The sequence below is a fragment of the Ascaphus truei genome, chromosome 12 (genome assembly GCF_040206685.1).
Source record: "Ascaphus truei isolate aAscTru1 chromosome 12, aAscTru1.hap1, whole genome shotgun sequence".
Lineage (NCBI taxonomy): Eukaryota > Metazoa > Chordata > Amphibia > Anura > Ascaphidae > Ascaphus > Ascaphus truei.
Window position 1 is genome coordinate 30198807 of NC_134494.1, and position 26773 is coordinate 30225579.

Consider the following 26773-nt stretch of genomic DNA (forward strand, 5'->3'; position numbering starts at 1 on the left):
ACCGGCCGTTTCGCCTCTAAGGTAAGCCCCATACCTTACCTCATTACCCTTAATACTCCTAATCTTAACCCCTAATACTATCGCTACCCACAACACTAAAAACCTTCACCCCTTACCCTAATACCCCTTACCCTAATACCCCTTACCCTAATACCCCTTACCCTAATACCCCTTACCCTAATACCCCTTACCCTAATACCCCTTACCCTAACACCCCTTACCCTAACACCCCTTACCCTAACAACCCTTACCCTAATAACATTAACACCTTACCCTAAAGCCTCTTACCCTAAAGAACTAACCCCTTACCTTGAAACCCTTAAATTAACTGACCTTATTGTCGAAACGGCCGGCGGCAGAGTGTCTAGCAGCTGCCGCGAAGGGTCCGTCGGCGGCAGCCAAACGGTGGCACTGACCTGGTTGCGGCAAAACGGCTCTGCGCCCATATGTCCGATTCCTTTTTTTAGCAAACTATTCGTGACGCGGTAACCAACTAAATAACGGAAGATGAAAGCGGCGAGCGCTCACCAATGTTGAGTTATTATTACAATCATCCTTTTTGATCAATAATACTTACTATTGTTTTTGTTTTCTATTTTATAAAAGGGAATTATTCAAGATGTGAAAATCATCTTTACGCCCAATGGATATATAACGCAGTGTCCAAACCTGAATCGGAGTAAGTATGTGTGTATGTGTGTATGTGTGTATGTGTGTATATATCTTTGTATATCTTTGTTTGTATAGACAATGCAAATTGAGGAATGCTGCACACATATAGACACAACTACCGGTGCTCCCGGTTCAGGGATATCTATAAATATCTTTAAATCGAAGAAGCAGGGACTTTAGATAGTGAGTTTATTGCCAATAAATCGACGTTTCGGCCTCAGCAGGCCTTTTTTTAAGAATGTGTGGCATATATCTAGTGCCCTGCTTCTGCTATTTATCCATATGGATTTGTATAGAGCAGTGTTACCCAACTCCAGTCCTCAGGGAACCCCAACAGGTCAGGTCTTAAGGATATCCCTGCTCCAGGACAGGTGGGTCAATTTTGACTGAGCCACCTGTGCTGGAGCAGGGGTATCCTTAAGACCTGACCTGTTGGGGTTTCCTGAGGACTGGAGTTGAGAAACACTGGTGTAGAGCCATCCATGTGCACGGTGCGTCACCGCAGTCATCCACGTGACATTAATAATAGAATATAATTATATAACACACGATGGCAATAAGCACTTCAATCATGAAAGCAAACATTTGGAAAAGGAGTCCCTGCCCTGAAGAGCTTTCAATCTAAGTAAACATTGTTGTATTTAAAATAAATCTGTGCATATTGTAACGTTAATGTTCTTTATCAGAGATCTGTTAATAATCATATTAATACCCATGTTTTTTTTATTGTGGGTTTAAAGCAGCAGACCACCGAATCGCAAATAATTTTTTTTGCCATTTATTTATTTTACTGGATTTTTGCTTTTTCCAACGCGGTTTTTATTTATTTTTTAAATGTACAACTTCGTTAAGGAGATATAAACGCCTGAAATATTAAGTGTAAGCTTTAAAATGGTGCTCTTCCTCAAGCACATTGCAGGTGTAGTCCGATGCTGCCGTTCGGGTCATTTCGACCCAAAACCCCCATTGACTGCAACAGTGATTTTCAGATGAAAATGGCACGTACAGCACCCAGGACTATACAGACACAGCCGGCGTGATGGCGGTGCTATCAGTGCCGCTGCACTAATCCCCGCGTCTTACAGAGGCCCTGTGCTCTTCCCCACATCAATTAAACTGATTGTCGAGGGAGAGCGCGGGGCCTCGAACTCTCTTACCTTCTCCTGCGCGGTCTTTTGCTGTCAGTATCCCTCCTCATGGCTCCGCGATGTCACGACAATTGGACGCCACGTGGTGTCCTGTTGTCATGGCAACCAACACAGCGCCATTTGACATCGCAGCGCCATGAGGTGTACTGACAGCAAGAGATGGCGCAGGAGAAGTTAAGAGGCACCGCACCACTGCCCTGCACCGAGCCATGCTATTTTACTAGCCAGTCCTGTTTACAGAATGAGGTCCAAAAGAGACATGCTCATGGGGCAGGATACTCGTTTAACTCCTATTGGCTTCTGTGGGGTTGTGAGCGGGGAGGAGGGGGGTTGGTGCCGCTTTAAATTGACGGATATGTAAATCCTTGTGTAACTGTGACTGATCTTGCTAAGTCTAACGAAAGCATTTGACAGTATTTTTATTGTCCTTTTTTCTAATTGAGCATGCCCAACCTGCAGTGATTTCCTAAGTCTGGTGCAAGGAATCATGGATTTGCAGGAACTCTTGGCAAAAATGACAGCAAAAGTAGGTACCTTTCGCTTGTTGGAAATATAGCAATGTTCTCTCTTCTCTCTCCTCTCTCCTTCTCTCTCCTCTCTCCTTCTCTCTCCTTCTCTCTCCTCTCTCTCTCCTTCCTCTCTCCTTCTCTCTCCTCTCTCTCTCCTCTCTCTCTCCTTCTCCTCTCTCTCTCTCCATAACATGACATGTTGTATAAAGCAGCTTTATATCTAAATGTTGTATTTAATGCAAGAATTATGGGGCTGCTGAGCTTCAGCTAACAGTTAAAGAAATATTCTAGGCTCAGTGTCTTGGTGTTATGCTGGTCTTGCGTTGCAGTAATGCATAGTGGTAACAGGACTCAGATTAAAGGGACAGTCCCACCTATTGCAACCAAAATTAATTGTCAGGCTCGTCACAAAGTAAGCTTTCTTTCTTTTTGTTGTTGTTGCTGGAAGGGCATGAGACGCATTACATCACATGTTATCTTTAAACCTAATATTTAACTTTTTCGCTTTCTTTTCTGTGGGGACCTTTAATGCACTGTGACATCACACAAAAGGCAGCAGCCAAATAAAATCCAACCCCTGCCAAGTTGTAGCACAGGATGTTTGCAAAATGGCTTTTAAAGATGGTTTATAAAGGCGAGCAATTGCCAAGAGGTCATTGGGTTGTTTTTTGGGGAGATCTGGAGGGACAGTGCCTTTTTACCGACTGGCATGCCATAGCCGTCACCGTGGATGTAAAGCAAACTTTCAGAAAGGATTTAGTCAACTAGCTTAATACACCTTAATTCTTTGCCACTTAGGCCGCGCTTATAGTGATGGCGACCGCGTTGCGACGTCGCGTCAAAACAAATGCATTGAATCTGTCGCGTGCGCTTACAGTAGGAGCGACGTGACGGCTTGGTCGTGATCACTGGAATTCAATTCAATTTTATTTTTTTCAGCCACCGCAGCATGACGTCAGCGTCGCTGTCGCCGGCACTATAAGCGCGGCCTTAGAGCTGTGTATGGAAACTAAATAACCGTTTTGACTGGTGCAATCAAAATAAAGACAGTCCGTGGCACGAGTGTGTTGGCTCTTCCAGCACTCCATGGGTTAATACATCCAGAAACAAACTGGAATTGCTTGCTTCTGATTTATATATGTAATAGGCAGAGACATTCGGAGATAAACATAGGAGTGTATATATTATTCTTTCACTGCATCTAAATCATCAAAAGAATGAAACAACAGATTTCTGCATCTTGTCAACATGACATTTAAAATGCCTGGCTGAGAATGAGCTACATTGATTATTTATGATCACAAGATTCCTTTGCCGTCATTGTTTAAATACATCTTTACTCTGGTACCAACAACGTGATTTATTCTGTCGTTACATGACCCCCCTCTGCAGAGAATGATTTAATGATAACCAAACCCCTACAGTGCCTAATTGAAATGATGGCCACGTGTGCTGTACCATCTTAATATTGTATGAATGCCCAGGGCTGAAAACCAAGATCATATAAACGTGATCACTCAGTTTTGCTAAAAAATGACATCCTAAAAATGCACCGCAACAAAGCTGTAACTGTATAAATGTTACATATATTTTTCTTTCTTGGCCCGATTCTCCTCTCTCCTGCTATAATTAGAACTGAAAATACTTTATTTGCACGCCTCGCAGGTGTCTGCATCTTAATTCTAAGAACAGATCACATTTTACAATGCTTGAGATTATGCCGTAAATCGTCCGAAATAATGTTCTTTGTAGCCACTCGAGGTTACGACCCACCCACCTCCCAGGTGCACTTTAAATGCCTGTTTTCTTCTCTAATTTAGTGCAGACGGTTTTTCTTTAGAGTTTGGAAGATGAGGGAGGAAGTCCTCTTGTCCCGGAACCAGTTGTGCATTTCTCCCTGTCCTGTGATTCCTGTCACTGCTCTGTGTACTGCTGAAACATTGTAACTTCTTTGTTGCTCTCAGCCTGTTGCCTAATAACTTTTCCACAGGCTGAGTGGTATGATCCAGGACCCCTGGCTGTCTCTCCCTACCACTTTTCCTGTATGTCAGGTCATATCCTCTTCCTCTTTCAACCAGCAGCCTTCAGGAACTGTCATGTCACCCCTATCCTGATAGCGTTTAATAGCATTTGCCTTTCCCTGAATTAGGGCTACCTATATTAGCCCCCTTCGCCCCCCTATTTTTTATGTTGCTGTTATGCCTTAATAAAGCTTGCAAAAGAAAGGAAGGACTTGATGTGCATAAAAAGGGGAGCGAGTTAAGCCAGCGGTGCGCAAACTGGGGGGCGCGACCCCCAGGGGGGCGCGAGACTGCCGGCATGGGGGGTGCGGGGTTTACAGAGGCCCCGCGCGCTTCCCGAAGGCACTTAAATTAAGTGCCGGGGGAGCTGCAGGGCCTCTGTAAGCCTTTACTTACCTAGGCTCCGGCGCCTTCCTTCCTGCGCCTCCATGGCTGTGACATCACGTTGCCATGGCAACGTGACATCATGACGCCGGAGCGCAGGTAAGTGGGGGTTAAGGAGGGGCGCGGGAGTGAGGGGACCGCCGGCAGGGAGGCGCAGGGAAAAAAGTTTGTGCCCCCCTGAGTTAAGCTACTTGCCTGTACCACTTGCCACAGTGTGCACGAGTCAGAATACCTATTATGGTGAGGAAGGGTAGATACCTTACCTTAGGAATGTATTATTTATTTGTAAAGCGCCAACATATTCTGCAGCGCGGTACAGAGTTATGTATATTACATAAACAGAATAACATACCAAATAAGGAAAAAGCCGCACAAACCAATACAGAGGGTAATTTTTTTTACTAACTAATGTACAGCGCCTTGGATAAGGGCCACTATATAAATGTTGTTATCAATAAAATGAGGGCCATGCTCCTGAGAGCTTACAATCTAGAGCACAGGCGGCCAACTCCAGTCCTCAGGGGCCACCAACAGGTCAGGTTTTAAGGATAGCCCTGCTTCATGACAGGGTGCTTAATCAGTGGCTCAGTCAGAATGGTTGAGCCACCTGTGCTCGGAATATCCCTGCTTCAGCACAGGTGGCTGAATCAGTGGCTCAGTCAGAATGATTGAGCCACCTGTGCTGAAGCAGGCATATCCCCAATACCTGGCCTGTTAGTGTCCCTTGAGGACTGGAGTTGGCCACCCCTGATCTATAAATAAAGTGGCTGCTCTATTGGATATAAACCAGTGTTTGCAGCTACAATATTATTCACGCTACTGTTTCAAATGGTTTCAACCATTTAGTCTTCTGTACGGTACATTGTTGCTACTAAAGGTGGGCTGTTTCACTGGTGTTTTGGATCGAATAGTCGTGTTTTTGGCACACTATGACATCGTGCTTTGCATTGGCACGGCACTTACAAAGCTTAGAATATGACACAATAAAATTAAGGAAAGTTATTGGAGTATTGAAATTGTTTTTTTTTCCAGTACTTTTTATTGCAGGAACCATACAGTACGTACCCCTAGAGATTTGCAAATATCTTCCAATTTGCTTCGCAAAATTATAGATTTTTTTCTTAAATTTGTGTTTTTGCAAAAATTTGCATTGCTCAGAATGTTCCCACTTTTTGCCACAATTTGATGAAAGTGACAATATATAAGGGCCGTGGGATGTAGCACATTGACTATTAATGCTTAGGAAAAATCTTTTGCTAACCTTGCCAATTTTTCCTGAAAACAATTGACACATTTTGCCTGGTTTGTGAACGCCAGCAGAAATGTTGCACATCCTCAGTTGGAACTGCTCGCAACAGCTCAGTGATGTTCTCATCACTTCTAAAATATCTAATTTCTTGCCCCCCAGCCTGTGCATACTGTATGTGTCTCTGCATTGTGTTCCAGCAAAGTGATGCAAATGTCAGCAGCACTCTCCTGGTGTAATTAAACATACACAGTCTTAGCAAGCTCAAAAATAATATATATATATATATATATATATATATATATATATATATACATATATATATATATATATATATATATATATACAGTGGTTGAGAAATCACTAAAAAATCTACTCGCCACACAAAAAAATCTACTCGCCACCTAGTACCAAACGTGTGCTGCTTGGGCCAATATTTACTCACCCGGGGGTTAAATCGTTAAATGTATAGGTTTGTCGAACAATATATATATATATATATATATATATATATATATATATATATATATATATATATATATATATGCTGAGTTAAGTTATGGTGAGTAAAAAAAGTGACAAAAACCCTCCACAGGAAAGCAAATATGCAAATACAACTGTATGCTCATCTGCATGTCTTAGGCAGGTCTGCAACCCCACCTTTCACCATTATCACCCAGCATAAAGCACTTCCACTGCAGCAAGGGATTCTGGGAAATGACATGCAAATGAGCACACAGTGCCACTTTTTGCCTCAAAAAACATTTTTAACATGGTTCCCGATAGGCTTAAGCTTGCTGCCTGGTCACAGCTTTGAGCACAGCCAGGGTTAATGTGCATACACTTTGTGCTCATTTGCATGTCATTTCCCAGAATCCCTTGCTGCAGTGGAAGTGCTTTATGCTGGGTGATAATGGTGAAAGGTGGGGTTGCAGACCTGCCTAAGACATGCAGATGAGCATACAGGTGTATTTGTGTGTATATATATATATATATATATATATATATATATATATATATATATATATATATATTCATTCATTCTAAGGATGTCTGCACATCCCTCTGTGATAGGCTGAATGACCTGTCACTCACCCAGAGACAGCCAGTGAGGCTGCATATACCTTGCCCTCTGGGAATGGAGAGCAGTGTGCACATGGGACAGGAGGGAGTGCAAAGAAGAGCAGGGGATGATGGAGGAAGGAGGTGAAAGGAGACAGAGAGACATACAAGAAGGAGAGGAGGAGACAGGAATGACGAGGGAACGGAGATGAGTACGCACATGGGGCAGCAGGGAGTGCAAAGAGAGGGGAGGAGAGACAGCAAGGTCAGGATGAGAAAGAAACGGAGAGAGTGCGGAAAGGAAGAGACAGATGTGTAGGAGAGGAGGGAGTGTAGTGCACATAGAGAGGGGCAGACACATTAAGGCAGGGAGTGCAAAGAGCGGGAAGGAGGGGTGCAAAGATAAGCAGTACATGATTGAGAGATGTGACTAATTATTTAGTACACAGAGTGGCGCAGTGAGTAAAGGCACTGACTGATAACCATGATTGAGTTTGAAGTAGGGGAATAACCTGGTTTGCATTCCGGTGTCAGTTCCTTGTGACCTTGGGCACGTCACCTGTGCCAAAAATATAGATTGTAATCTCATCAGGACAGGGACTGTGTCTGTAAAATTTCCTACGTGCTGCGTACCGCACACAATACTGTAATTATGAAGCGCTTTAAGTCCCATTGGGAGAAAAGCACTGTATGAAATAAAGTTATTAGAAAGAAATATGGAACATACAATAATAAATATGGGTCATTGGCCAATGACCCATACTTATGAAGAAAAGACATATATAGAAATAACATATAGCAATCTACTAAATAATTTGTCATATTGCATGTGCATTGGGGCTTCCGTGTTTATTGTACTCTCCTGGTTGTACATTTCTACATAAATAAGAGTAAAGGTATGCAGGAAGCCTTCGTGTTGAGCCATTGATTTGCGTAGTCCTGAAGAGAACAGAGTCTGACATATCCTCCCCCCTAAGAACATCTTCTATTAGATCTCTTAAAGTAGTCCATAGACAGGTGAAGGATCAGCGTAAAATCACATTGAAGGGTTTCGAACAAATGTGGTTAGAGCTTTAACAAAGTGGCACCCCATCTAAACATCACTGATGTGCCTCAGATAACCCATCACGTTTCATGAACTGCCAATATGTTTGCCATTGCTGTAGTTTCACCTCGTCTTATAAAAAATGCAGTAGAACTAGTCGGACTGCTTTTTATTGCTTTGTTAAATCCATGAGTATGAATTACAGAATATTACATCTAGTATCTTTCATTTGCAGCTAAATTATGCAGAGACAAGGCTTAGTCAATTGGAAAACTGTCACTGTGAGAAGACCTGTCAAGTGCACCAAGTGATCTACAGGGACAAAGACTCGTGGGTAGAAGATGATCACTGCAGGAACTGCACGTGCAAGGTACGGTTATCGGAAAGGGCTTCACGGGTAGAGCACCTAATCCTAGTGCTGCTGGTGTCTGAATCTATGTTGGTAATGTTGAAATGCATCTTTTTCAGCAATATGAACAACTGTAACGAAGATCTGGAAAATTGCCATGTTAATGTGCATACTTAAAAACGAAGACCTTTCTTCCCCTGAACAATGCTGTAGTATTTGTTATAATGATACCCTTGGGAAACCCACCATTTTTAGGAAATCAGCATATTGACTGTTTCCAGTTAGACCGCGGTTTATGCCTTGAAATGCTTTCATTGTTGTGAAATGCATTCTAAAATAATAGTGATCATAGCCACCCAACTGCATCCCGTACGAGACCGTAATGCATTCTGTGCTGAGTGGTTATCAGTTTAAATGTTAAAAGAGAATTAACATGTAAATCACGTCCGCATGAAATTATTTGATAAATATCTAGAGAGAATCTCTGTTTGGCTAAGAAAATAGAAAATGTATTATTTAAATTTTTAGAAAATGATTGAACCCGGATGAATGAGTTATTTCTTAAGCTTCCGAAAGGGGTCTGTTTCCAGTTTTAATGCGGTGGATCTGCCTGGGCAAGTCAGATGAAAGGAAATCACTGAAATGAATGATAAAATAGGAGTCTGGCTTGTGTGGGAGAGATGCCAATGGTTGAAGAGAATTTACTTTTCTGAGCATAACATACAGTTATATTATATTATATTATAAATATTAACGATTTGAAATGTCCGAGTGGGTTTTGTGTATCTGCATCCTGGTGCATTATTGTCCGTAAACACCCAGTGATCTACACGGGAGCTAGTTATTCTATTTAAATTGCACTGACACAACCAGTTAACTGTCACATGGGTGCCCAGGCCCTGTGATGCCCATACTGGAGAAACTTATTGGTAACACGGATGCATGATAACGTGTATACCAACGATGTACGGTTCACATTGGCAGTTTTTGATTGAGCCACGGATTGAGCCACCTGTGCTGAAGCAGGGATATGCTTAAACTCTGAGTTGGTGGTGGATGTTGAGGACCGGAGCTGGCCACTCCTGCTTTAGGAAATCACATCTTGCCTTTTCCAATCTGAGGCTTCATACAGGAGATGTAGTATAAGCATTTGAAATGGTAAATGTCCAAGATGTTAAAATGAAGCTCTCCCCATAGCCCAGTACAGTGTAAAGGTCACCATTGTTACCGCAAAAGCTTGAGATTTAACACTACATTAATTTTCTGAAAAACAAAAAGAGTCGGGCAAGATGCTGTACTGACATTACATGAGTTAAACTCATACTGTCTGGCTTCTGTTGGGGGAGGAAGGGCGAGACTGATGCTTTAAGGCAGGGGTGCACAACTTATCCCCTCTGTGCCCCTTTGCCTGCTCGCGCCCCCCCTCTTACCTCGTCTCCGGCACCAAATGACGGAGTGGGGTCATGTGACGATGTCGCTATTGCGATGCGCCGTCAGAGACAAAATAAGAGAACTTACAGAGGCCTCGTGTGGTCCCCCGGAATTTCATTTAAATGCTTTGTAAGCGCCGCGCCCCCCAGCTTTAAGCTACTCTTACTTTATCCCTGGCAAGTAAAGCTCATTTATAAATGGCAGTGTTTCCTCTTCTATAAATGGCGGTGTTTGTAGGAAAAACGTGAACTCAAGTGATTTGAATAGGCGCCAAATTGTCCCATAAACAAATTAACGGATGTGAAATACAACACAAAAACAAATATAATATAATATGAAGTGTAACCCAAAAAAATACTTCTCAACCTTCCAGGAAATGTGCAGTGATTTCCTACAGATGCAGTCTTGGTTTGGGGTGGGAAGGGAGCGATGAGATCAGGAACACATCATATAAATAAAGAAAAATAAAGACAATAATTGTGCAGTGTTTGTAGGAAGCAATAGAACCTTTAATTCACGGGGTAGGATTCACTTCGTTGGTTTGCACCAGTTTGTTATAACGGTGACATTTTGAGTCACCCGCAGAGACTATGTTTTGAGGCAGAATGGAATTCTAGGTCTTTTCTTTTGGTTAATGAAATAATTACATTTTGGGTGTAATTAACCTCAAATGAACCTGCAATGAGAACGTCCCATTTTTTTTGTTACAAGAAGATGGGGAGAGTTAACCATGGAATTTGCTTAGGTGCCAGCAAAGCAATAACACTGTAGCACTAGAAGGCACGATAGTTCCCTCTGGCTTGCTTTGTTGCTGACAGTATGTTGTGATATAATTGGGGATTCCGGTTTCTCGCTTTTTGTGTGTGAAATCAGTGTTTGTTCCGGTGTTTTCAGTTTATTTAAAAAAATCTGTGTTGATCAGTATTAACAATAGGAAACAATTGACACATTTGAATTCGGTGTCTGCGGGCACTTCTGTTTGTTTCCATACTTTCTGTGGGTTGCCTGTGTATTCTGTCTGTGGCAGGATAGTTAAGAGAGGTCTAATTCACCAAGCTGTTTTTTGTTCCCTTCGTATTTTTTAAAACAGAATTGAAGCCGGGTGTCTCCCGAACTGAACCCCGTTGATTTCAGCTCCGGGGACTCGCTGCTTCCAGAGGTACTAACCTCCATAGTGGATACCGATAGCCACTCCAGGGTTCACTAATCTATACGTCTGCTTTTCAAATCTTGCGGGCCAATAGGAAGCCGTATTGTATTGGCCCATGTGAAGCTGAAAACTGCAGAGAAACCGGCAAGCAGGGTGTACCCGGAGCTGAAATTAATGGGATTCAGAACCAGAGGTGCCCTACTTCAAACTTGTATTAAAAACAAAACCGCTTGGAGTGCTCCTTTTTAAAACCGATAAACCACAGAAGTGCAAGATGATCAACTACTGATTTTTCGGTTAGCACTTAAACCTGGAATCCCTAGATATAATGCACCAATGGATATTCTGAGTTTTCTTGGGATATGTTGTGTTACCCTGTATCTGAGGGAATAATGCCTCCTGCTACATTTGTGCATTGCTGGTTATTCTGTCAGGGGAAAGATGAAATAAATGTTTGTCCCACGGTGCTTCATTTGGTAGAGATGACCATTGCTTGTATTGTGATTTCCTTTACAGGCCAATGACTGCGTTTTAATAGGATCTCGTGTTGCTTTCTTCCCTTAGAATGGAGCAGTGGAGTGCAGGAGAATGTTGTGTCCTCCTCTCAACTGTTCACCAGATTCTCTTCCGGTCCACGTCCCAGGCCAGTGCTGCAAAATATGCAGGCGTAAGTAAAATGGACTTAACATTACCAATTGTCCAGGCATATTGGGGTTATTAATTAAACTGCAATGGTGCCAACTGGGACACAAACACCTGAAAATCTCCCATTAAAGCCAGTGCGACTTCCCTTGTGATAGTGCCCTGATCGGCACAATCACAGTTTAATAACCCCACCCCCCCCATTGTATCATGATTCCAGCTTTTAATAAATCTCTTAATAAACTTTTAATAAATCTCTTTTAATAAATCTCGTCAGGGATATTTACCTATGCAAAATCTAGGGACAGGAGCTGCAAATAGAGGAAACAAGTAGCCAAACACACTGGAAATCCTAAAATAGCTTGGCACAATATCACATACTGAGTCCCACACCTCGTTCTCACCCTGGATATGACTTTCATTTGATGGCCTGTTCATAAATGCTGTGCTGGCTTAGCTTCAGGTGACATTTCTATGAAAAATTGACTGACGATGCTGTTTTGTGTTGCCAAAAGAGAGTATAAATATATTTGGGACCAGTATGCTCTTACAGCAACAGCAGAGCTGTAGACAGGGAGGAAAAAATTAAATGGAATACTGTAGATTTATTCTGTAAGCATCAAAGGAGGGTAATATGTTAAAAGCTTTTGAACCTCTCTGGGGCCTTCATCGGGTCAATGATCCAATGAAGGACCTGGAGAGGTTCGAAAGCTTCTCAACTACTTGTTGGTCCAATAAAAGGTATCATAGCACCTACCCCCTCTCCCTCCTTTAATACTACATGGAAAAAAGGACCAATACGGCTACCCAGCCTTCTTTGCCACCTTTAGCATCCGCATTAATGACCCATCCGTCACCAATGGTTTGGCCTGCTACTCATTACTAATTGGCAGCCCCTTTTAGGTAAGGACATGTAACAGGTGTACATCAGAACAAAAGCACATTTGCCATAAATGCTGCAATTCCCAGTAAAATATTCTGAAACCCAATCCAATGTTGTGAAGCAGTTAGCTTGGTTTGTGCCCTAGGAATCAATACGCTTAGTTTTCTCCAGATGGTAGAACAGCAGTATCATATATTGTTCTGCAGTGAATAATCCCCTATTACTGATGTTGGAGAACAACCAAGAATAAATATTGGTTGTATGGTCAAAATGTAGGCTAGATACTGCTATACTTGCAGGATAGATACTGCTATAACTTTGATTGCTCACATACAGTATGCAGGTACCCCCAGTGAAAACATGCTAGCACAACAAATAAACCTACGGTGACATTCCAGAATATTATGCAGCACAGAGGTACTGTATAAACTTGTAACAACAACAAAATACTGTGCACTGTAGCTACATGTTTCTAAATGTAATGTTTCACATTTTTCTATATAAAAAAAATATAACTTTATGGGCTGAAAAGATATTTGTGTAGCTACTATTGCATAAAAGTATAACAGATGCCTGGCATGTATTAGCATTTTATACTCTATCAAATCTTCTTATCGTACACTTTTATATAATATAAAAACAATTGCTATTTAGCAGGTGCACATGCACATTTAATGAGTGCGTGCTTCAGGCGTTTATGTATTCTGATTTGTAATTCAGTAATAAAGAGCTGAACATAAGACCTACATTTAGTAAGTGATTGGCATAATAGACACAACTCCTAATTCTGACAGCTCCTTGATGGATGGAGATTCGTAGATGATTGACGGGGAGTCCACATGGCCGATTTTTCTGCAGATTGCTGTGTGACAGCCACAATTCCACTTACATTTCTCCACATTCTTAGAGTGAACCATAAATATTCAGACAATGATAAAATGAGATGAATTTCAGCATATTTGCTCACAAAGCTTGTCTGTGGATAGAGTACACATTTAATAAGAGGGGTATGTATTATAGCAAAAGGGTATCTATGCAGCGGATTTCTGAGAGATCCACAAAATCCATCTATGGAAGACCGTAAGATGGTTATGTTCCAGTTGAATAGACGTAGAAATGGTTTAGCACAAGCCATTCACACGTTGATTTTTCTTCTCTTTACTCAGAGATTGACACCTTGGCTGCTATGCAGTGTGCCGTTTGTCCCTCTGCCAACAAAGGGTTTAAGATCAGGGCCTGACATTGACACACCAATAAAGTTTACATTCTGCTTGGTTAAACCTCACGTCACACAAATTATTTAATTACAAAGACGCTGCACTTCCAGTGTTACTGATTACCTACACATTTGTCTGTGAATGTTTTTATTTTTTAAAATACTGTGAATTCCATCTGATATTTACAACCTATTAAACCTTTTTCTCTTCTACATTCCTAACACGCCGTCCATTCAGTATTATCTAAAGTGGGCACATTCACTGATTTATTTTGGTTCAAATTTTTGTTGGGTTGTTTTTAGTTTTGTAAATTATGTATGTTAGGAATGTAGAATATATATATATTCTCAAATTGAAATATTACTGTATGCTCATTTGCATGTCTTAGACAGGTCTGCAACCCCGCCTTTCACCATTATCACCCAGCATACAGTGCTTCCACTGCAGCAAGGGATTCTGGGAAATGACATGCAAATGAGCACACAGTGCCACGTAAAAAAAAAAAATTGATGAAACCAAAAAAATTGGAATTGTGCTTGGGTTCAAAACAAACATTGAATTCTCGAATTCGCATAGTCCGAATTTAGAACCCGCAAATGTGCCCACCCTAACTATTGTCTCATGCTTGATTTTAAGGTTGTAAACTAGGTATTTATTTACTGTGCGATTGAAATATACTGACAGGGAAGATGTGAAAATATATTAAATGTACTGACAGGGAAGTTGTGAAATATCACAAACACTAGAAAGTTTTAAGTAAAATGTCATGATAAACAATCCCAAACATTATTTAACATTGATTGTAAATCAGAACAATTATTGGCGAATAAATATTTCCAATTATTTCACAGCCAAATGTATATACGGTGGAAAAATTCTAGCAGAAGGCCAGCTCATCTTGACCAAAAGTTGCAGAGAATGTAAAGTAAGTTTCAATTTCTTTTTCTCTCCTCCTCTCTCTCCCCCCCTCTCTCTCTCCTCCTCTCTCTCTCCCCCTTTCTCTCCCCCCCCTTTCTCTCCCCCTTCCCTCTCCCCCTCCCTCTCCCTACAAACACATGGAATTATTAGGACACATCATGAGAACCTTTGTGTTGCATTTTGGGGCACATTGCTCATTCAGGCTCAGAAATAACATTGCACCTGTCACCAATGAAATTGGAGATCATTTGTATGTACCAGTTCCTATCCTAACTCATAGTTATGATATATCTCCTTGAATGTTTAGCATGACCTCTTATGTTTCATCACATAATCCTTTCCAGCTACCACATGCACATCTGTTCATACATTGCTAAATGTAAGCAGTATTATCCCATCAATGATGATTAACACAGGGATGTAACATAGACAGCTCAACCCCCTTAAAATGCTGTGCTTGGGATCCAAAGAATCACATCGCGCTATATGCGGATCGCGTTAGAAATAATGTACAATTGTATGCATTGTACAATAAAGTATTTAAGACACCAATAATCGTGTTATCAAATATTCATAAATATGAAAATTGTGAGCCACGCTTGCATCGCGTTGTAAGCGGATTCGCGTTGTAACGGATCGCGCTATAACGGGGTTGAGCTGTAGCAATGGAAAATATCCAGATTTAGTGAAAATCAATATCCATTTTTTGGTTTCTGCATTATAATGAGAATGATCTGAATATTGGTCGTCTATGGTAGAACTTTCCAGTTGGATTTCCATATCTTTCTTTGGGGCAACGGGTAATCTCCATATCTATAGGCGATACCTCTGTTTATTTGTACATCTCCCACTCTAATTCATAGCAATGTATTGGTATAATAGGTGAAGCAAACACTGTGCGTTTTCAGTATCCAATCCCCAGTGATTGTAATTATTAGAGCAGGTGTCTATTAGCTGGATTGCAAATTGTGATCTCAAATTACAATTGAAACCCTTCTTTGTTGTTGTTAAACACAGGGTTTTGACAAGTCCCTTTTAGAGGAGATTTTTCATTCTGCAGAAGAGATTTAAAAGCTTATGCATAATAAAAGCTCAGAAGAATTGCAGCAACGGTCTAATAATGTTCAGCGCTTATTCACAGCAATGCAAATTAGTTTAAATCCATCAGTGCTGGTGAGGCAACCAATAATTTTTGTTAACGAAACCACGTTTCCTGCAGAAATCGGGCCCCATTTCCACTTTAGGTTGTATCACTTAGTGAGCAGTCCATCCTAGGACCAAGGAACCCAGGGTAGTAAAATGTTAAAGGGGTAATATTTGGGTGACTGATTTTTTCTTCTTCTTTTTTTTGTTACCAAAATCTGACGCCTATAAACAAAACTAAATCCTTTTTTTAAAGTTCAGAAACATGGTGAGCTGAGACTTGGGATAAGTTTTACTAGACTGTTCAACTCTTGACATGTTGTTTTTGGTTAGCTACCAGGGATTGCGCCGCTAAGAGATCTCTGCTTCAATAAAGAACAACATGTAAATGCTTCCTCTTGTATGTTAATAGACATTTTTCGTGGTCTTTGTAGAATAACTGGAGTTACAATAATGTAAACGGCCCACATCTACTAAGTGGTGTTCTTCCGTAAGACACCTTGAGGTCCTTTCATTCGTATAGGCGGAAGGGAGTCTTCCAATGCTGGAACGTGTCTTATGGCATAGCACCACTTAGTCAACATGTGCCCATGTCTTTAACAGTCTTAAAACCTTTTACATTAATGCAACTCCAGTTATTCAACAAAGACCTGTCAAGAAAAAGGTCTATTATCATAATTATCATTACAAAAATCCATTGGCTAAATAATTCATAAAAGCAATATTTATGTGACAGCATAGTTCTATATTAATATCCTAATTTATTGCAGAAAATGTTATACCCTATAGGCATTTCTTCACAGCCTTGCTTAACTTTTCCAAAGCAACTGACATTAACCTATGCCATTGTTTTTCCAGAGCTTAAAATATAGCTCATTTTAGTCATTTATTTTAGATTGTAACAATTTCTAGACAGCGTTTTTTATTGACTTGTTACAATGTAAAGGAAATTCATTTGTTTGCTGTGTAGGATAGCTGTAGATCAACTCCGTATATAGACATTTAAACTGTCAGCATGGGACAGATACCGTATAATCTTTCGAACGTGGGTAGAATGCACATTCCCCATTCACCTGGAAGCATGGTCTGTATGCCAGCTGGATAATATACTGTACCTTTAGATTAACCCCATCCATCCACTTGGATCATCTGTCATAACTCGTATTCATGACGGATTTATTTACACAATAAGAGCGTAAAATAGAAACAGGTATAAGCACAACCTTTCCTACATCTCATTCTAATATTGCTCTGACTCTCCTCCCCCAGCTCCTCCTATAACCACTCCCCAAAACGCTCATGGCACAAGTTGGGCAATTTGGCACACACAACTGGGGGGAAAGTACCTTGATGCCTTGGAGCTTATTCAGTAAAGTGTGTAAGCGCCAATTTGGTGCCACGAACGGAAAGGGCCATTCAAGTCAATGGGGCTTTCTGTGTGGCTATTGTCGAATCGGCACTATTGCACTTTATTCACTCGCTGTTAAAAATGTAGCGATGGGTTAATGTGTCCAAGTTTTGGAATTCTTCGCAAACCCGCAACAGTTAGTTCAGACCTTTTTGTTATTGAAATACCGGGGTACTTGGCACTTAACCCTTCCATCTTCACCCCCTGGGGCACTTAACATCCATCCCCACCTTCCCCCTGGGACTGTTTTATACATGTTTAACATTTTATAAATTAAATGTGTTTTTAAATGAGGGGAGTATGTGAGAGTGAGAATGATTGGATGAGGGGGAGCAGGGTTGGCGAGAAAAGGTGAAATGCCCGACATGGAAAGGGTTAGGAAAGGAAGATCACCTTGTTCTAGTAAATCTAAAGAAAATGTATTTCTATTGGGAACCCTTTTTATTTAGATTTACCAGAACATTTTCAGACTTTCTTTTTAATCAAATATTGATTGCGTTTATCGTTATCGCGATAAATGTATTGATATCGTTATCACGATTATTATTTTTTTGTTATCCCCCAACCCTTACCTGGCCTCAGCAACTCATCGCCCCCAGTGCATATATTACTTTGTGCAAAACAGAAAGAGAATCCCTGCGCTTCTCCCTTTGGGTAGCAATCAATGGGGAATATATGTGTGTGTGTGTGTGTGTGTGTGTGTGTGTGTGTGTGTGTGTGTGTGTGTGTGTGTGTGTGTGTGTGTGTGTGTGTGTGTGTGTGTGTGTGTGTGTGTGTGTGTGTGTGTGTGTGTGTGGTGTAAATATCTGTAAGATAAAAGGAGACTTTTGGTTTACATCATTTGATCAAATAATGCCAAGCCTGCTAACCACGTCAAGGTAAGTCTCTATAGCAGGTCCCTACGCTAAATACATACTAGTGTTATGTGAAATAAGCCCAGAAGGGGTTAAAATATCAAAGCATATGCTTATATAACCTAGTGCCGTTAAAAACTGGTATATACCAGTTCAGCTACTCACATGTCTGCAAGTGAAGTGAAATACAGGGACCTTGCTGTGAGATTATGTACATTATTTGTTGGGCCGATTTTAATCCTTAGCAGCACGCTCCTAGAGAGCAACACTACTATGGTGTAATTAATATATTTAGCCAATCACCTGCAACTGCTTATTGAGCAGTTTGTGGCAGGCCAGCCCCTCTTCTTCTAGGTACATAATCTCACAGCGGGGTCCCCTTATTTCACTCCACTTGCAGACATGTGAGTATCTGTACTGGTATATACCAGTTTTTAACGGCACTAGGTTATATAAGCATATGCTTTGATATTTTAACCCCTTCTGGGCTTATTTCACATAACAGTAGTTTGCATTTAGTGTAGGGACCTGCTATAGAGACTTACCTTGACGTGGTTAAGTCTCCTTTTATCTTATAGATATTTACATTATATCTATATCTATGTATGTTTATATATATTCTCCTTTGATTGCTATCCCAAAGGGAGAAGCGCAGGGATTCACTTTCTGTTTTGCACATTTGTATGGCCAATTTCTTCACCAGCTGCATGTTCCTTATATGGAGAAGTGCAGTGATTATATATTTGTTTTACATTATATATTACTTTGTGCTTGAAGTCCATTCAAGGTTACAATCCTTACCAAAGTTAAACCAAATAGATATCCCTTGGTGATATGGTAATAGACAGTGACAGTGATGCTACCCAGCAGCTGGTTTAGGTCACACTGCTAGAGCTGATGCCCAGAGCAGTAGAGGTTGTGGGTTCTAATCCTGTTGGGTGTGACACTGGTACACCATTCCAGTCCCTAGGTACCTTAGGCTTATTAACTCAGTATAGTTCTTATGGACAGCCTTTTAGGAAGTGTGGGTTGTGACTGATTTAAATATACTTTGCATAGCCATTAGCATATCTCCCAGGGTACCTCAGATGTGCTCCTATTGATTTATTATTTATAATTAATATATGGGGTCCTTAGAGTTAGTATTGACAGGAGTTATACCTGGCTACTGGGGGTTGATCATATTTTCCCTTATGGTTTATGACTGTTCTTTTTTTTCTTCTTTACTTCTGCACGTTATTTGATGTTGTACAGCCCTCATCTTGATAAAGACTGCGTGGCAGCCGAAACGTTGGTTTCCTTGCCTGGATTAAATATTCTTCATACAAAGTCCTTGTGCCCTGCTGTTCTTATACTCCTTTTTCAGCACAGGCATCTCTCCCTAATTTATTTGGGGGAAGGTTTGAGGGGATATATATACAACTGGAGATGCTACTAAGTTGGAGTCGTCGTCCTACTCCTCCTCGGAAAATGCTATTTTCCATAAATCATAATACCTGTTAGCTTAATCCTATATTTGGCAGTATATAAGTGTCTAACAATATTCATATACTTCAGGCAACCTTTTTGTGGTGAACTGAATAAAAAATGTTTAAAAAAAAAAAAGATAAAAATTAAAAACAGAAGTCTGAGCTAGCAAAGTAAAATCAGACTTGCATGAACTGAAAAGGATTTCTTTCCATTACTTCAAATAACACATAAAGTGGATCTGCAAAAATATGTAGGACATGACTGAGACAGTGTCAGCATTTTGAGAACTGTGAATGTATAAATAAACAAATGGATTTCCACTGGCCATGATTTTGTATGAAGCGTACTGTATTTCTCTTGCCGGCTGCGAGTTATTACTTTTATTATTAAAGAAAACCTGAGCTGTAGATTAGAAACCGTGACCTTTTTTGTTTTTTTTTGTAAGAATGAGCCACATACATTCCTGTTGAATACAAATTTGAACACACTATTTCCTTACAGGATGGAGTTTTACAAAAAGTAACAGGACCGTGCCCTTCATTGAACTGCACAGACGAGGACCGTATCTTGCCTGAAAATCAGTGCTGCAGCGTATGCAGAGGTAAGAAGTTCTTTGTATATTTGTGTGTGTGCTGAGGTTATTGCGCTCGCTCGCGCTTTATGGTGGGGTAATCTGTGATATTCTGCGTTATCACTGCCATTGAGTCCTATGGAAGATCTGTGATATTCTGCATTATGAGCGGGAGCTACTTCTGTATGTCGATTTGTCTTTTCTTTGGCCTGAACGCTTTGCTAGCTCTCTGGCATTGAAAGGGTAAAGCAAGTTGACTATTGTCTGCTTTTGATTGGTAATGTCATTAAAACAAACAAATAAAGACCTGTTTTGCAGATGTACTGTACACTTTGGATGGCAAACTGTATTTGATTGCACACCAGCGGTGCTAGTGTCCAGACCAAAATAAATTGCTGTCAGAGTTAGCAGTTGAGACATGAGCAGCAATGTCTGGAGTAGATAGATGTCAGTGAGATAGCTCTGTGGTGGAAAGTGGCAGCTGGACGTGGAGTTAGCAGAGTTGTGCTGGAACACTGTTAACAGGATCTGGACAGCTGCTATGTAGAATTGCAGATAGCTGGATGCAGAGTACAGGAGAGCTGTGCTCGAATACAGATACTGTAGCAGCAATAGCATTCAGTAACCAGGCTGCAAGATCTCCAGGGAAATGCTGGAGAGAAAACAGGACAGAAGTCCTGACTGGAAGAGCTACTGTTGATCTGCCTGCGGTCTAAGTTCAGCAGCATTTTCGTATACAAGAAGCCAGGACTCTTGGCCACTCAGTTTAGTATACAAGAAGCCAGGACTCTTGGCCACTCAGTTTAGTATACAAGAAGCCAGGACTCTTGGCCACTCAGTTTGTGTGCATTTGCTGAGGGGGAATCCAGTTTGGGCTAGAGTGTCAGTTAAAGACTTGTCTATTTTCATGAATGAGATACAAACTCCTATTACTGTACAACCAGCAAAAGTATTTAAAATACTTGGTAGGTTTCATATGTCTTTGCTCCCCCTCCCCACCCCCCACTAGAAGGGACTTCTTCAATATAACCTATTCGCAGACAAGATAAAGAGTTGGGATGTCTCAAGTTCGGAATGGGATCCGTGGTCATTTGGCCGCAACCAAGTTGCCTCCAGGACTCTGTCGCAATAACTAGTTACTGCCTGCAGCAGGTAATGTAAAAATGCGTCCAGCCTGCTAGCAGCCACGCTGTATGTCCTGCGCGTCGGAGAGGCAGAGGTGCCCTGCGGCTGGGAGAGGCGCTGAGAACATGCGGAGGTGGCGCCCGACTGGGAGAGGCACTGAGAACATGCAGCGGTGGCGCCCGACTGGGAGAGGTGCTGAGAACATGCAGCGGTGGCGCCCGACTGGGAGAGGCACTGAGAACATGCAGCACTGGCGCCCGACTGGGAGAGGTGCTGAGAACATGCAGCGGTGGCGCCCGACTGGGAGAGGCACTGAGAACATGCAGCACTGGCGCCCGACTGGGAGAGGTGCTGAGAACATGCAGCGGTGGCGCCCGACTGGGAGAGGCACTGAGAACATGCAGCACTGGCGCCCGACTGGGAGAGGCACTGAGAACATGCGGCGGTGGCGCCCGACTGGGAGAGGCACTGAGAACATGCGGCGGTGGCGCCCGACCGGGAGAGGCACTGAGAACATGCGGCGGTGGCGCCCAACTGGGAGAGGCACTGAGAACATGCGGCGGTGGCGCCCGGCTGGGAGAGGCACTGAGAACATGCGGCGGTGGCGCCCAACTGGGAGAGGCACTGAGAACATGCGGCGGTGGCACCCGACTGGGAGAGGCACTGAGAACATGCGGTGGTGGCACCCGACTGGGAGAGGCACTGAGAACATGCGGCGGTGGCGCCCGGCTGAGAGAGGCACTGAGGACACGTTGGAGGCAGTGATGGTGAGGTGACCTGCGGCAACTCAGCCTTGCGGTCAGTAGTTATGGCGGTGGGGTGGCGATATGATCGCGGTCAAACGCCAGGATTCTGTCGCAATAACTAGTTACTGCCTGCAACAGGTAATGTAAAAATGCGTCCAGCCTGCTAGCAGCCACGCTGTATGTCCTGCGCGTCGGAGAGGCAGAGGTGCCCTGCGGCTGGGAGAGGCGCTGAGAACATGCGGAGGTGGCGCCCGACTGGGAGAGGCACTGAGAACATGCGGCGGTGGCGCCCGACTGGGAGAGGCACTGAGAACATGCGGCGGTGGCGCCCGACTGGGAGAGGCACTGAGAACATGCAGCACTGGCGCCCGACTGGGAGAGGCACTGAGAACATGCGGCGGTGGCGCCCGGCTGAGAGAGGCACTGAGAACATGCAGCGGTGGCGCCCGGCTGAGAGAGGCACTGAGAACATGCGGCACTGGCGCCCGACTGGGAGAGGCGCTGAGAACATGCGGCGGTGGCGCCCGACTGGGAGAGGCACTGAGAACATGCGGCGGTGGCGCCCGACTGAGAGAGGCACTGAGAACATGCGGCGGTGGCGCCCGGCTGGGAGAGGCGCTGAGAACATGCGGCGGTGGCGCCCGACTGGGAGAGGCACTGAGAACATGCGGCGGTGGCGCCCGACTGGGAGAGGTGCTGAGAACATGCAGCGGTGGCGCCCGGCTGGGAGAGGCGCTGAGAACATGCGGTGGTGGTGCCCGACTGGGAGAGGCACTGAGAACATGCGGCGGTGGCGCCCGGCTGGGAGAGGCACTGAGAACATGCGGCGGTGGCGCCCGGCTGAGAGAGGCACTGAGAACATGCGGCGGTGGCGCCCGACTGGGAGAGGCGCTGAGAACATGCGGCGGTGGCGCCCGGCTGGGAGAGGCGCTGAGAACATGCGGCGGTGGCGCCCGGCTGGGAGAGGCGCTGAGAACATGCGGCGGTGGCGCCCGGCTGGGAGAGGCGCTGAGAACATGCGGCGGTGGCGCCCGGCTGAGAGAGGCACTGAGAACATGCGGCGGTGGCGCCCGGCTGGGAGAGGCACTGAGAACATGCGGCGGTGGCGCCCGGCTGAGAGAGGCACTGAGAACATGCGGCGGTGGCGCCCGGCTGGGAGAGGCGCTGAGAACACGTTGGAGGCAGTGATGGTGAGGTGACCTGCGGCAACTCAGCCTTGCGGTCAGTAGTTATGGCGGTGGGGTGGCGATATGATCGCGGTCAAACGTCCTAGACCATCTGAAGTTTGCTACCTATGGGCTGGGTAACATTTTCTAAATCACTGCTCTTATTTCATTACAAGGTAGTGGTATAATATCTGTTGGAATCCCATTGCTCGTAACAAAACAATGCAGCATGACACCCTCTGTTTATTGAAGCATCAGGCTGACACTTTGGCTCCACCAGAGGTCTTCCTTTGTACCAATCTTTGATTATATTGCCATGTGTCTGCCTACAATACAGTTTATCTATAAATGTGCCAAGTAGTTTCCATTGCACTCGTATAGTATTTTCTCATCACTGAGTATATTTTTCCTATTTCCGATGATACACAAGGAAATGTTGCACTCATTATGAAGCTAAATATTTTTTGAAGGATGTTGCGCATTGGTCATATGGATCCGTCACATGCCCAGTATTGTTGAGCTTTCGCATTCAAGGAAGCGTGTAATTGAACCCTTGAGTCTGTTTTACTGGCGCGTGCTTCTTTATCGTTGGGCTTTACCTTTGTCATCAGATGATTAATCTACTTTTACTCCGAACCTGCCATTAGAAATCAGTATTTTATCCACTGTGTATACAGTATAGGAAAACTATTTTCCATGTTGCTGCTGTGCTAATATTCTACCATTCTGCAGAAAGAGTATGAAAATAAAACGGCGCAGTATGGTTAAATAATCTATCTAAAGCAAGTGTACACCAAAACTAATATTGATTAACCAGTACTGAACATAACATGCCATTAATATAGAGTGAGAGCTGAAACGTTAGCTGTGTGTACAGTAAGTAAAGTATTTGGTGTGATGTATGAGGTGCTGATTAATTGCTAAGAATGCATGTTGACTGCATATATTTTCAGGGAAATTATCAATGAATGATGCAGAATGAGTGAAACGTAACAGTGCAGCTCCTAACTGCGCGAATATCTGCAGAATAAATAATGAAAAATGGGTTTGATAAGTAAATTGCAAATGGTTTGCAGCCTGTTTCCTCTATTCTATACTTTTCCCAGCTTTTGCTTTTTTTTGTATATTGAACTATAACATTTACAGTTTCTTGTTGAGTCAAAAATGGATGGCCCCTAATAACATGATGAATAGCTCTTAATGGGTTGACATGTACAGTCATTTTCCTCCCTAGAACTTTGCACTGCTGGCCACCCACATATCTGTAAATTTCTTGGCAGGTTCTTCATCTCAAATCTTAGTTTATTTAGTCAAAATTTATACAAAAAATGACAAACCCAGATTATAATCGGATCGACCGTTATTTCGGGATTTTTCCTTATTAGGGTTGCATGCTTTTGGGGTGGGGGGAGCATCGGAGTTCTTTGGCACTGCACCTGTATTGTGTTAGGGGTTGAAATGAGTTTGAACAACTTTTTTTACTCACAAAGCCAATCTTCAACTTCATAATCTCCTCCTTCTTGTCCTCTTCTTACAGCAAAGATGCACTAAAGATATTTTACAAATGACTTGCCAATGGCTTTAGTGTCATGTTTGAACTCGCTTAAACTTTAAGTATGTGGCACTGCTTCTTAATGGCACGTCAGCTGATGAATATTTTTTGTATATTGATGTAACCCCTCTTTAGGATTACTATGGCTTTTAGGGGTTAACTGTGTGGGCTCACACAGAGTAACACCCCTTTCCCCATTTAGATACACACACACACACAAGTTTCAGGGAGCTAGATCCCAGGAGGAGGGGGGAGTAGGGGGATCCCACTGTGAATAGTGTAAATACGTTCATATGATAGTATTAGGGTAATGATCCCCTATTATTGTTTTAGAGACTGGGCCAGTACCCTACTTATGTAGCATCCCAGAGATGGCTCCCCCCATTAGGGGTTCAGGGAGAGGCAGCCTATACCCATAGGGGACTCAACAGACAATAGTCCCGATGCATTGTCGGACCAACCCCTTCGGAGGGTTCATAGCTGCCTCACTCCAAGATGGCACAAGGTGGTACCCAGTGCCGGAGAGGGACCTTTGTTCCCAGCAGAGGGAGATAAGCACCAGGCCCGACGGGCCCATTTTGAATAGAGTTCTAATAAAGCTGCTGTTTGAATGAATAATGTTCCTGGCACCCATCATTGCTGTATCATCGACCAGCCGCACAAATCCAGCACCCTGATAAGGTAATCACACCTGAGAAAGCAATATAAGAGACATTTATGTCACCTCCCTAGGAGCAGGGAGGGTTACACTGATATAGACAATAATAAAATAATAATGCATCTCAAAGGGCCAAGTAAGTGGGGCAGTATTTGCTCCTAATGAAAAATGTTTAATGGCACAGTTACCTCTACAGAATTAGTTTTTACCCTGCCTCCCCACTATTTTTAACATGGATGGGAAGCATGGGATCTCCAGTGTGTAACTGCATTCATTTCGGCTCTGGCGACCCCCTGGTTCCTGAGATAAAAATGCTGCCAGATTTAAAGGTTTCCGACAGGGCAAGCATCGGTAACACGACCGCGGCTGCCCCGTCACTGGAGGATTAATACTGCGGGGTGGTCAGATCCGGAAGCATGAACTGTATCTGGAGTTGCGGCTTTTTGCTTTTACAGCCGCGGCTCCGGAGACGGAGTCTGGTTACATCTACACAGACTGGGGACGGTGCCAACTGGTGCCTGCAGTGAGAACGATGTAGAGGTTTAAATCTCCTGCGTCACGTGGGCCAACAGCAAGCAGCAACGTCATCCATCGTGTCTTCCCACAGTCCCCCGTCACGTGGGGGATTTAAACAACCAGGAAGTATCAACGTTGTCTTTCCCAGTAACCAGGAATCCCCAAAGCTATAATAAATGTGGTTCAGCTCCAGAGACCCTCTGCTTCCCACCAATGTAAATAAAAAAAGGTTATGCGTTCAATGGGGAATGCACCTTTAACTTCTCAACTGATTTCAGTCTGTCCACCCCAATGACCAGGATAATGAATGATCCTCCCAGTCCAAAAAAAACCAGAAAGGGTGTGAGCGAGATACGTGTAGTAAAACTTAGTACAAACATGGGATTATAAATATCTCTAGGATACATGTTCAACAAATATTTAAAAATATTTGTCTTATTTTCATTTTTACAATTTTTTTGGAAGACCTGAAATAGTTTCAACCTACAGTATTATCACTGACCTTGGTTAAGTTCTGTGCAATGTAGATTTGCACCATTCATGAATCTAGGAATTATTTCACACCTTGCACACAACTTCCATCCTTTTGCATACAGTAGCACAAAAAAAAAAACCCCATGAAATTGCAAGGAACATTCAATTTCTATGTAAAACAGTTTCTGTCTTCCATACAATAAGACCCAGCAGTTTCTTGATGGGTTTGGATTACTTGCTGCCATGGATTGTCAGAAAAGGAAGAATTTTTCTGATGGATTTTAACTTGCAAAGTATGAAATAATGTTGGTGAAAGAATAGGGATGCTGTCCATCCTGAGACAGAACTGCGAAACCGTCTGTATATAATATATAAAGGAACTGCAAATCATTTCTACATGTTATTACAGACGT

The 26773-nt window shown here is 42.9% G+C and overlaps 1 protein-coding gene across 6 annotated transcripts in view; it reads left to right on the forward strand.

The window, feature by feature from the left end:
* Positions 1-26773, forward strand: part of NELL1 (neural EGFL like 1) — a 515249-nt gene that overhangs the window by 181339 nt on the left and 307137 nt on the right. For all 6 annotated transcript variants that reach the window (XM_075567201.1, XM_075567205.1, XM_075567202.1 and 3 more), the window contains 6 exons: positions 607-679; positions 2264-2346; positions 8323-8457; positions 11582-11684; positions 14611-14684; positions 20054-20153. In XM_075567201.1, the coding sequence (XP_075423316.1) occupies positions 607-679; positions 2264-2346; positions 8323-8457; positions 11582-11684; positions 14611-14684; positions 20054-20153 (568 nt within the window). The remainder of the gene's footprint in view (positions 1-606; positions 680-2263; positions 2347-8322; positions 8458-11581; positions 11685-14610; positions 14685-20053; positions 20154-26773) is intronic.